Source organism: Aulonocara stuartgranti (assembly GCF_965226115.1).
Source record: "Aulonocara stuartgranti genome assembly, chromosome: 14".
Classification (NCBI taxonomy): Eukaryota; Metazoa; Chordata; class Actinopteri; order Cichliformes; family Cichlidae; genus Aulonocara; species Aulonocara stuartgranti.
In genome coordinates, this window is record NC_138950.1 from 32436025 (window position 1) to 32449470 (window position 13446).

Sequence of the window (13446 nt, forward strand, 5' to 3'; positions counted from 1 at the left end):
GACCCGATACCAGAGATGGAATTGCTTTTAATTTCCTGGTGATTTAATAAAAACATCCTTCATTAGTAATTTAAAAAAAAGCGACCTTAGCTGCATTAGTGAGGATCTACACACAGCAGAGATATTAAAAGTTTTTCTAATTACACGCTGGTAACTATAAAAGCCATATTTTAAACGCTAAAATGAGACTTGATTTGGATACTGACGTGAACATGGAGGAGGAAGTCGGTCAATGATTTAGACAGTCCACACCAAACCCTGGTTATTTCTGAACAATAAACGACACCACTGCACTTCCTGTCTATAATGTAGCTTATTGTGTCTGATCTCTTAAAATAAGACTTCCTGCCAATGTTCACCTGAGTGCGGTGGCACAGATGGTCAGTCTTTGTATTATGTGCATGTGTGTGCCTGTGATGTTGATCAAAGCTGATATACAGGAGTCTGGAGGGATGTGACCATCTGTTTTATTATTAAATAATATTATTTCTATTACAGAGGCAAAGAGAAAGGCCGAGACAGATGGAGGGACATAGTCAAGTGAGTTCAGAGAAAAGAAGGGAGCTCATTTTAATCAGCATTTTGGTCCCTTGAGCTGCCATGCTAATGTGTGCGTGCATCTGAGAGAATGGCATAATTTCACTGATGGTTTTGACCCACTTATTGTCGTCACATGTCTTGCTAGTTGGGCTCAATCACGTGACTGTTGTGAAGCTGCCAACTGTGAGAGCAGGGGAGAAAAAAAAAAGAAAAAAAAAAAAAAGGCTGAGCTACAGTACATGTGCCTGCGCTGGTGGAGTCACATGGTTACTTTTGCTTCTAAAACAAGGTGGTTTTGTCTTCTGTAGTGGAGCAGTAAGTCACACGGTTATTCTCAATTCATTATGTATACAGAGATGTTGAACAGACAAAACTTTACACGTATATTGTAAAGCTCATTACAAAACAAAGACAGCTTCTTCGTTAGCACTCATGCTATCTCTTTTCAACACCAAAAATATTACTCAAGTGTCTTTTTGTCTACTCTTGCTGATTGCAGTAGAAAAACGATAGAATAGATATAAATTAGCCACAATTCACTGAGGATCCTTCTCAGCATCGTGCAATATAAGCACAAAATGAAGCAACACGAGGATACATTATATGAACTTGTTTTAAAAATAGAAATTAAGAATTAATGTCAGAGCTGTCAAAACCCTCAGGAAAGGTCTAAGATCATCCAAAATAAGTTCTCTTTTTGACTTATTCCTACAACGCTAGTGCAGAGCCTGTTGAGAGGAAGTATAACAGGTTTTATTGATGCTGTAAAAATGATTAAAGCTGATGTTTTGAAAAGAGGACAGCCGTAAGAGGTTCAGCGATTGTGGTAGAAAGACCAGACTGGATGAGGCATTCTAAAGAAAGCTGCAACCTGTGAACTACATGATTGAGTTTTTCCATCACAAACCTTGCATTTATGAAATTACAGGACTATAATAAAGAAAACACTTTTTTACAGAATGATTTTGAAGTGAAGGTAAAAACATCTATTATCCTGTTTAGGCCCATTTTGAAACAGAATGGCTATAAAGCTGTGCAGGACTCATTTATTCCAACCCATGTTTATGCATCTGAATGAAATGAAAATGTAGCCTTCTTTGATAATAAAAAAAACAAAAAAAAAAAACAAAACAAAAACACAAAGACTAAACTAGTAAAGACTAGTTTTCTGTTCTACTTTACAGGCATTTTTAAATGCTTTTTATACCCAAATTTTCTATGTAACATTCACACTCCAAAGGACTAACTTGAGGTTCAGTATCTTGCCTAAAGATACTTTGGCATCCATACTGGAGCAGCCAGGGCTCGAACCACCAACCTGATTAGCAGACCTGCTCTACCTCCTGCATCTATAGTTCAGTGTATCCTTTTTATTTATCCTACATAAACTGCCACTGATTAAGCTACGCTGCACTGTTCTGCATTACAGACCCTCACCTGGGACTGGTCAAAGTGGATAATGACTTTCAGGTCCACCGGTGCATCGTTGACTCCGGCTGTGATCGCGGTCACTGCCGCAGGCTCCAGCTGTGGGGAGTAGCAGGCTTGCACCCACTCCGAGAATGCCATCATTTGTATTTGTTGCATCCTCTCTTCACTGATCCGAAACATCTTACTCCGAAAATCCTTCACCTCCTGGTCATTTAAGGCATCAAGTTCATGGAGACCTAGAGAACACGAGTAAAGGACACCGTTACAACATTGCAAAAGAAAGCCGTGCCACCACTTTAAGAAAGAGGGGCACTTGGATATCAGTAATTTGTCTACAAATCTAAATTGATGATTCTTAATGTTACAAGAAATCAGCGTAAAAAAACAAACAAAAAAAACAAACTGACTTCAACCAATTCATCAACAACTTTGCAGCCCTTCAGTTCATCTACTGAAACAAGCTGTTCCAGCTGTTCCCTATAAGCCAGTTTATTTCTTTCTTCTGACTCACAAACAGAAGGTTTGAACAGCACATTGTGGGGGCCATCTGCTTGAGAGGAACACAGTAACGATATTCCCTCTCTTTTACATCATACAAAGCATAACAGGTTCAATTTAAAGACTGATAATGGTCAAGTTGAGTTTTTATTAAAAATGGCAATGTGGATTCTTAGTATGGAACAACATTAATTAGCATTTTTAACTAAAGTCAGTACGAAACTTCTGAAATAAGAGAAACGAGTAGGAAGATGGTGAATATTCCTAAAGTAACACACTTGAACACAGAGGCTTTAAAATTAATAGAAAATGCACAACCACCTGTGGGATGTTCAGTGCCAGACACCAGCAGTAATGAATGTGCATAAAATGATGACTGTCTCCATGTTGGATTACAGTAGAGCCCCTTAATATTCACACACAGAGGTATAAGTTGCTGTTGGGCTGATCACAGTCCACCTTCTGCTTTTATCACTGGATTATTATTATTATAATTTTTTTAAAGGGTACTTTTCATTCACTCTTGAGTAATGAAAACATGTTGACATTTAAAGGCATTTCACATTCATATGACCCTCAGCATTCAAGAAGGCTCTGAAGCACATTAGCTGTGTAGACCAAGTTTGTGTGGCTGCATTACTGGAGGGGGAAAACATGGTTGACACGTGTGTGTGTGTGTGTGTGTGTGTGTGTGTGTGTGTGTGTGTGTGTGTTGACCTTCTAGACAAGCCTGTGAGGTTCCCTTTGAAACACCGCTTTACTCTTTCAAAAGCCTTTAAGAGATCAGGTCAGACCAAAGTGGAGTCAGGGGGGGGGGGGGGGGGGGGGGGAATATCAATATCACCTGAGTCTTGATCAATTACACTCAGAGCCTCTTCTCTTCTTCTTTGAAGAACAAAGGACTTCCAATTCGTAATCTCTTGGTTGGAAGAATGCTGAATGTGTGTCTGTTTAATAATCCAATGGGGCTACACTACTTCCCTTTCATTACTGATTAACCTCTCTGTTATTCTCTTCAGTAGTCACGGCATCGTTTTGCCTTTAAAATCTCTGAAAAGACTTTCCACTATACTTTACCTGCAGCCCGCTGTAATGCGTTTACGCCTGCTTTCAGGAATCACTCCCGAAACTCAACGTTACTGTGCCTTCTTTCATGTATGATAAACAAACTGAGTGTTGATCATGACGCAAGGTTTTCACCTTGCTTCAAGACTTAACACCGCTTTTCCTCCAAATAGTTAATCACCTCAGAGGACTGGGCTGTTATACGGTAGTTACAGAGCCCCTGTGTTCTTTGAAAAGGCCCAATCTTCAGAGAAAATGCAAAGTGACATGTGATGGAAGGCATGTCAGGAACACGTCCAGTCAAACATCACGCTTCTCTATCAGTTAGTGATAGAAGCCATCTGCACAGGAGCCTTGGGTCTGAATGCATGGGAGAGCGTGCTGAGTGGGAGAGCTGCTTAGCATACTGGAGGAGGTGCTAACGGCTTGTTGTGAGGTAGGAAAGATTTACAGTCCCATTTACCAGCTCTTAAGTGCTTTTCTTTATTGGAAATGTCAAACACGGAGAATAAAGGAATCTATCCGGAGCGGAGGAACGCATGTGAGAGATCTTGTGTGATAATGTACTGCTTCAAACCGAGGTAGAGTCTTAAAAGCGATGCTGCATTACCCTTGCCGATGAGCACGCCGATCTTGGAGTCCAACAGGCGCTCTGCTCGACCACAGTTGCGCATCACCAGCTTGAGAACGGGCAGGAAGGGGCGAACGTCGCACAACCGACGCGTTTCGTCCTCCAGCTCTTCGTGTACGGCTGCCTGGTTGACACACTCGAACATGTGGCTCTCCATTTCGCCGAGTGCAGGAAACAGTGGGAAGCTCTGAGCCTGCTTCCATAAGAGCTAGAAGGGAGAAGAACAAATATGTTCCACTAAGGTATTTTTGCCCCACACACAAAAAAAAAAAAAAAAAAAAAAAAAAAAAAAAAAAAATCACACGGTGAGTTTTATTGTAGCCATTAGCCCATATTAAATAAATCTTACATAAAATGAGCAACTGTAATAAACATCACATTTTATTTGACAGTTTCATAAAACAAGGCTGAGAGCATTTTCAAGAATGAGAAATGGACGTGACTCATATCTTTACAACACAGTTTCTGGGTGAGGCAATCAGAGTACGACTCCCCTGCCTGCCAGCCCCTGGTGGTACACTTCATGCCCCTTTGCCCCCCACAGCCTGATCACAGGATGGGTGTCAAAGAGCGAGTCTTTTTGTGAGGAAAAAGGGATGCACTCTGGCAAAACAGAACAAGCCTCCTCTCTCCTCTCCACAAACACTCAAAACATTTCCCACAGTTACTTTCTCTGAACTGCTTTTGTGAGCAAGTGATCTCAACATGTGACAAATGGAAAACAAAGAGTTTCAAATGATAACTCATTTCCCAGAATCGCTGTAAAACATTTTGGGGAGCTCGGCTGTAGTCTGAAACATGAATGGAGGCTTGTGAATGAAAGAAGCAGTCATTCACAAGCCCACTGCTGGCCATATGATCACTAATAAAGAGTTTTGTACAGACGGTCTGAAAGCCTGCAAAAAGTTAAAGAATATTCTACCCTTTAGCTAAACTAACAGCCTCTGGCCTTTCACAAACACGGCTTCTGTTTGATTCACAGGTTTATGTACTTTTTAAAATGCAAACACGTCCGTGTATGGGTTTATACCAGTGTGCAAGGACGCAGACCTCAGTGGGGAAGAAAAAAAAAAAAATTATTTCAAAGACCCATGAATTTCAGAGAGAAATCAGGACTTGCGGTCAATGAATAGCAGACACTCTGTACACACAGCAACAACCCACCTCCTCAGGCTTTAAATGGTGCCCTTTTTGGGGAAATAATGACTTTGTGTTTCAGTGCAGCACATGTTTGTTTTACACCAGAATTATAAAAATAAAAATTCTGTGCAATCCAATAAACAGCCCTGTACTGAGACCAATAAATGCTACCTTTGCAGAAGCTGGTACATCTTAGGACTGAGCATCTGTGTTCTCATACAGTCAGTCATTACAGAAGGAATCTGATTGTGCTGTGAATGAGGGCCACACGCACACAAACACCTACGCTGACAACAAATGCCTCAAAGTTATTTTCTTAGAGTTGTGAACCTCATCACGTCTGTGACTTCTGACCTCCACTCACATACAGTGGGGCAAAAAAGTATTTAGTCAGCCACCGATTGTGCAAGTTCCCCCACTTAAAATGATGACAGAGGTCAGTAATTTGCACCAGAGGTACACTTCAACTGTGAGAGACAGAATGTGAAAAGAAAATCCATGAATTCACATGGTAGGATTTGTAAAGAATTTATTCGTAAATTAGGGTGGAAAATAAGTATTTGGTCACCTCAAACAAGGAAAATCTCTGGCTCTCACAGACCTGTAACGTCTTCTGTAAGAAGCTTTTCTGTCCCCCACTCGTTACCTGTATGAATGGCACCTGTTTGAACTCATCATCTGTATAAAAGACACCTGTCCACAGCCTCAAACAGTCAGACTCCAAACTCCGCCATGGCCAAGACCAAAGAGCTTTCGAAGGACACCAGGAAAAGTATTGTAGACCTGCACCAGACTGGGAAGAGTGAATCTACAATAGGCAAGCAGCTTGGTGTGAAAAAATCAACTGTGGGAGCAATCATCAGAAAATGGAAGACATACAAGACCACTGATAATCTCCCTCCATCTGGGGCTCCACGCAAGATCTCATCCCGTGGGGTCAAAATGATCATGAGAACGGTGAGCAAAGATCCCAGAACCACACGGGGGGACCTGGTGAATGACCTGCAGAGAGCTGGGACCAAAGTAACAAAGGTCACCATCAGTAACACACTACAACGGCAGGGAATCAAATCCCGCAGTGCCAGACGTGTTCCGCTGCTGAAGCCAGTGCATGTCCAGGCCCGTCTGAAGTTTGCCAGAGAGCACATGGATGATACAGCAGAGGATTGGGAGAATGTCATGTGGTCAGATGAAACCAAAGTAGAACTTTTTGGTATAAACTCAACTCGTCGTGTTTGGAGGAAGAAGAATACTGAGTTGCATCCCAAGAACACCATACCTACTGGGAAGCATGGGGGTGGAAACATCATGCTATGGGGCTGTTTTTCTGCCAAGGGGACAGGACGACTGATCCGTGTTAAGGACAGAATGAATGGGGCCATGTATCGTGAGATTTTGAGCCAAAACCTCCTTCCATCAGTGAGAACTTTGAAGATCAAACGAGGCTGGGTCTTCCAACATGACAATGATCCAAAACACACCGCCCGGGTGTAACGAGTGGGGGACAGAAAAGCTTCTTACAGAAGACGTTACAGGTCTGTGAGAGCCAGAGATCTTCCTTGTTTGAGGTGACCAAATACTTATTTTCCACCCTGATTTACAAATAAATTCTTTACAAATCCTACCATGTGAATTCATGGATTTTTTTTTCACATTCTGTCTCTCACAGTTGAAGTGTACCTCTGGTGCAAATTACTGACCTCTGTCATCATTTTAGGTGGGGGAACTTGCACAATCGGTGGCTGACTAAATACTTTTTTGCCCCACTGTATGGCCTCATCACCTATAAGCTGACATCACAAGCCATTTGCAAACAGAAAAACACTCTGCCAGCCACAACAATCACCTCTGTCAAAACAGGCATTGGATAATGTCTGACTGACTGACCAGCTGTCTGAATGTTGGGCTGCAGCCTCTGTTTTCCCTTAATGTGACAGCAAGCCTACAGGCATGCAGGAACAACTACACAATAAGCAAAAGAAGTCCTCAAAGTAGGTTCCCAGTTGAATTTTATATGAACTGATTAAGTATTTAGACTAGAATAATCCTTTAATTGTCCCACAAGGGGAAATTTGGTTGTATCCACAGCAAAACAAAAACAAAAACCATATACAAACAGAACAGGACACAGAACAGAAACACTTTTTACATATTTACATCATGGACAATAATTACCAAAGCAGAGTACAGTACAGTTAAAATTAGAGTACAGATAGTGTGCAAACAGAGCAGGATACTGAAAGAGGTTTAAATAGTTGAGGTGTAATATTAACACTGGTCAAAACAAAAACTTTAAATAACCTTGTTGCTTAGGAAACCTGTGCAGTCACCAACCCAGTGACACTCACCAGTTTGATGTGCTGAATTGTAGCTTCGCGTGGAACGTCCATCTGGATATAAATACCAGTGGGAAGCAAAAAGTCCACAGTGATCTGGTCCGGAGCGTGTCCGGCCAGAGGTGAGTGTGCCGCCCATATGTCCAGGAGGTCTGTCATGGCGGGAGGCATGGCAAGAGGAAGTTAACACCACCTCAACCATAAGGACCTGGAGAGACAAACAAATTGTACACTTAAGTTCATTGTTGCTATTCTACTGTAAAAAGCAAACAAAAACAACTAACAGATGCCAAATAATGAGTAATTCCCCACCTAACCCAGAATAAGCTCGACTAACTTAAGAGACAAGCTGACAGCATTTTCAAACTGATGTAAGAGATTTGAATATGGTCAAAAGGAGATGTTTAAAGCTTTTCAAGAATAAAAGATGTACACGCATTAAACTTGTACTGCATTTCAACAACCCAGCAAACAGTTGTCACAAGTTTAAACTTTCATTTGTACAAAAAACAAAAAACCCCAAAACTGCTTCTTAGACTCCAAACACAATCCAGCCTCACCAAACAACAACACCAACTTTTTAAATCAGAGTTCCAGACACAACAACACACACACACACACAGTGCCATTTTTACGCTCATACATTTTCATTAGCGAGAAGTTGACAGGCGCAGATGATTCAGTGTCACTGTGTCCCTGTGACGGAAGCGCTGTGCTGAGTCCAGTGGGAAGCCGCTGCTTTAATTTGGAGGAGGGCCAGAGTGCAGAAGAATGCCCACTAAGCAAACAGAAAAGTTCAGCCTGCCTTCCCCTCATCTGACAATCTGGTGCCTCCGGAAAAAAACACACATAAAATGAAAACACTGGCAACGGGGTTCTGCATGCATAGGAATGCACACAAATATGAATCATGTATACAGACATTTACTGAATATGTCGGTAGACTCAGAGGCTGGTGCCAAAGTGAAAGCGAGCATGGTGAGGCTATTTTTGTAACAGTCCATTACTGGCAGATGCAAAAGTCTCCAAGCCATGTAATCGACACATACTATGCATATAGTCAATTCAAAGACAGGCGGACAAACTCATGCACCCACCCAGTTTACCTCGTAAAGTTCCATACAGATGGCATAAGTGAGTTTCCATCTTCTAGTGTTAAAAAAAAAAAAAAAACAGAAAAAAAAAAAATCCACAATCTGGTTTCCATTTGGGCCTTTGCCTCAACCACAGCTGCACATCGCACCACTTCCACCTGCATTCTCATTACGTTGTCCTCGAGTGGCCCGGGACATTAACTCTTCCTCCAGGCCACAGGGCCATCTCCATTCCAGCTCGATCAGCCCATTAAAAACAACAGCTCTGATTGCCTCTAATGGCCTTTCTCCTCTATGTTAAGTGCTCATGCAAGCCATATATGAGCAACCATTTCAGCACGTGTCTGAGTGTGGTGCAATATCTGCGGTGCATTTGGAGCCACGATCCCAGCCATTTAACATGATCAACCATGCAAATGGAATCAGCCTCGTGCGTGTTTCTGTATGCTCTGGAACTATAGACTATTGCCTTGACCAAGAAAACAAAACAAAACACCCAGATACTGCAGACAGTGTGTGCTCGTGTTGCTCTGTGTTCTCACACGACAAACAGAAAACCACAAGTAGCCACTGAGACTAACAGTCACAGGTCAGACAATGGCAAACTTGTTATGCCACAAAGGTGCGCAGTTACAAACACGAGTAACTTGACACCATGTCTGTCTGAAACACTGACAGCACAGCACCATGTTATCAGGGATGGATGAACGAGTGCATGTGCAAGCTCATCTACGCATGTAACATCCCTCTCTCTAATTATATGCTTCAAAAATGACACTTTCACAGCAGACAGCTTGAATACAGTCTCATCCTGCTGTGATGCAGACACACTCAGCCGCTTTCGCTCTCACATACCACACACACACAGGTGAGCAGGGTTATTGAGGATGTGGTGGCAGTCAGCCAGAGGTCTGCTGCTAGGTCAGGTTTCAGCGGGAGGATCAGAGAAGAACAAGCGGCTTTGCAAGCTCAGTTAAAGAAAGAGCGTTTCATGTGGCAACAAACAGAGAAGCCTGAAGGGGCACATCTAGTTGGCCTGAAGTTGGCTAAGTAAACAACGCATCACGATGTTAGCCTCCATTCCCAAACTCCACAGGCAAACTCTGATGACTCCTGATGGTTGGAGGCGCAGAAATATGATCCTACTTGGATGTCCTTCGTTTTCTGTGCAATATGAGGATGATTATTAGGCAACACTTTCAAAAAACAAAGCACAAATGAATATTTCTTGTCTAACATTTCTTTATTTTGGAATTAACCTCTCACAAATGTAACAAAACAAAAAAGAAAACAAAAGAAATTGCCTGGGAAGAACACAGCTACAGTCTATTCACATCCCAGAATCCTTTAGTCTTTTGATCAGACAGCTGCCAATGCACTGGGAACAGGGTTTGTGGGTAAATCAAAGGAGACCAGTAAAAGAAGAGAAGTAATTCCTTTGTTACGATTTTATTTTATTTTTTTTATTTAATTAACAAAAAGGTAACGGAGAACCCTGACTAACAACTTTTGATATTTAGCAGACACCACAACCAAGCCAAGTAATCACAGAGTTCACACCACAGAAGAAACAAAGTGAACCTTTGCTTCCTCTGAACTAGTCTGAATGTTGTGATGGCTTTCATGCCCAGATGCATTTAACAGTAACACTGGTATTACTCAGCACTCCCTTTCTAAAGCTCTCTCTGTTTAACAGTAAGAAGCCTGTGAGGCTCTCTACAATGGAGTGAGTGTGTCTGTGCATCTCTGTGTACAAGTAATTAAAAAAAAGAAAAGGGGAGCAGGGCTTAAATAAATGGTGTCTGCGTAAAAGGTCACGCCTGGTGATTAAGGGTCCTGTGACACATTTTCCTTCACACTGTGCTAAAAATAAAGATTCACAAAGAGGATCTAGGACCTCTTCACCTCTCCACTCCAAACCACTGTCCTCCCGTAAATGACTATACAGACAAATATATGCAAGACAGACGCTGCCTGAGTCAGCTTTTCCACTTCTGGGCATGCAGTGTGTACGCGTGTGTCCATGTGCGTACATTTGTCTGGATGTGGGCATGACTGTGCACAAGATTAAAAACAAGCTTCTTTAAAAACTAAAACAAAAAACCCCAACTATTAAACATCACTTTAGGCTTGGCAATTTTCTATAGATTTCATATATTTTATAAACTAAAGGGCACATTGATACATTGAAAAAGTGATTTGGTGCCATTTAAATGAGAGTCTATATATAGTTATAGTAAGCAAACAGCTTCAGCACTGATGCCAGCAGTGTACTTCTTGGTATACCGGTACTACTTTGCATATTAGCACCTGCACCACATTTCTTGTTTCAGTTTCAGCCACAAACCACAATGGCACAGAATGAAACTCAGCGTGAGAAGTTGTAGAATATAACAAAGATTATTCCCTCCACACAAACCATAGACAAAACATTCATATCACAGATAGCAAAAAAACCCCTGAAATTTGAATCAGCAGTGGGAGATAAAGGCATTCCTTTTTAATAAATGGGTTATGTTTACTTAAAAAGCCAAAAAAAAAAACAACAGGAAATGACTACCTCAGGTATTACAGACTGGTATGCTACCACAGAGGCAGGCATGAATCAACTGTTTTTCATAACTTTAACACTTGCTTTGAATCAGCTACACAGTCTAGTCTGTGTGTAGGTTGACTGAAAAGCTGTTAAGATCTGCAGTAGGAGTTTATCTGGCGGCTGTGTGGATAAGTGATCAGCTGAGGTGTGTAGCCCTGGCTGTGATTCACCCATGAAGTAGTAGTAGAAGTAGTACTACTGCTTACTGTCATTAGGAGTGGACATAGGTGGTGGCTGTAGACGGTAAACACACATTCAGGCATAACGGTCACTTCAACTGTGACACACTGTGACTGTGTCGGTGATTAGACATGTTTGTGTGCACAACTTTTCAGACATATTTCCACAGAAGTCACTACCGAGCGATGCAGCGGTGTAATATTTTTAGGTATCGTGCCAAGTATGAGACTTACTTATAAACACTTCATCTTTAAAGCATTCAATTTCTAACAAAATCAACTTCCTTTCTTTTGTACCGAACACCTTCTTGTTCATTGTCCACATGACTCATCTGATGATATAAAACCAAATCATCTTCACAACATAGGAAACGAGCAGGGACCAGAAATGAAACCAACTCACCAGCAAAACAATATTCTCAGTCACAAGACGACATCCATACTGTATCCGGGAGAAAACATGAATGAAGTGAGCGTATCTTTAGGGTTGACATGAACAAACCACATCTGGTCAGCCAAGAGTGCGCCATGTGTCACTGGCTCCTGTGACACAATGGTATACACCCACTTCTTAAAGAGGAAATAATGACACCAGACAGGAAGTGAGTGACAAAAAAAAAAAAAAAAAAAAAAAAAAAAACCCAGGGAAAAAAAAAAAAAGTCCCAACTAGTCATTCATAAAAGCTGATGGACGCTGAATCACAGACTGGACAGGTTTTTTGTTGTTGTTTGAAAATCACTACAGAGCCAGTTTTTAAATAGGCATTTGCTGTGTAGTAGACTACCCAATATACAATACCTAGTATATGCAATGTACTATACAATATGCACAATAATACTTGCTTGTGCATAGAAAATCTGTCAAACACATGACAAGAGTGTCCACTCTGCCCACATGCGGCTCCATAGAAAGTAAATTAAGCAAATCCTTCCACATTATGTTCAAGAGTGATATCTTGGCCACCAATGAGGCCAAAACATCGCTGTTGAACATGGTATCACTTGCAATGCCTTATTCAAGGCTATATGAATAAATATTAGAGCCAAACAGTAGAGAAGCCAGAAAATGAGCATCACATCGCGATCACACCATCGTCTTGTATAAACAGGTTATTACATCTTCACTGAGCCACTTTATGCCAAACTTTCTGATGCATTACAATAAAGACAATTACTAGTAAACCTGGAATCAATGTGACAGATGCTGCATCACCATTCATCCACCTTGACACTAATCATATCCAAGCCATTATGACACGGTTACATCACAGACAAGACACGAAACAACATGCAAAGCTCCATCTTCTTTAATATCCACGTCTGAGAAATCTCTTGTGACAACTGTGCACAACCACATCAAACTACATCCATCTGTGACATCATGACGTGCCACTCCACCAGATAAATTGTGACCGTGCAAGACTGCGTTTAGATGGTATCAAGTTTGAATGACAGCAAAAGGTCTAATATGCTCTCCTTGCATGTATCAGGAAGACCGGGTCATTAGCTGAGTGGAGGAGAAATGAAGCATGACAGACAGAGCAATGGAAACATCCTTTTCCTGTGCACCACAGATTGCTTTTAGATCAATGCATAATTCTCCTCATATTCCTCTCCCAAAGGGAATGAGTAAGACCCCAGGGAATTTAACTCCATGTTCAGAATATAGCAGAAAGAACGGAATGAAGATTTGCCTTCTGATGTATGGACTTAACCAAGCTCAAAAAAAAAAAAAAAAAAAAATGCTCAAGCCTTAAGGGCTTTGAAGGGATTTCCAAGGTTTACAAACAATATTGAAATCACTGTTTAAGTAACTGCATGGTAGGCTCTAGGTCCTGAGGTAGCAAAGCAGGCACAAAGCATGATGCTCCCTCCACCATGTTTCACAGGTTTTGGTGTGCAGTGATGAATTTCTTTTAGAGTGCATTTTTGTATC

The 13446-nt window shown here is 41.4% G+C and overlaps 1 protein-coding gene across 1 annotated transcript in view; it reads right to left on the reverse strand.

The window, feature by feature from the left end:
* pik3cb (phosphatidylinositol-4,5-bisphosphate 3-kinase, catalytic subunit beta) overlaps positions 1 to 13446 on the reverse strand; it is a 49277-nt gene that overhangs the window by 18402 nt on the left and 17429 nt on the right. Inside the window, exons 3-5 of the mRNA XM_082502077.1 lie at positions 7654 to 7849; positions 4145 to 4373; positions 1978 to 2207 (exon numbers count right to left, since the gene is read on the reverse strand). Of these exons, the coding sequence (XP_082358203.1) occupies positions 1978 to 2207; positions 4145 to 4373; positions 7654 to 7812 (618 nt within the window). The 5' untranslated portion in view covers positions 7813 to 7849. The remainder of the gene's footprint in view (positions 1 to 1977; positions 2208 to 4144; positions 4374 to 7653; positions 7850 to 13446) is intronic.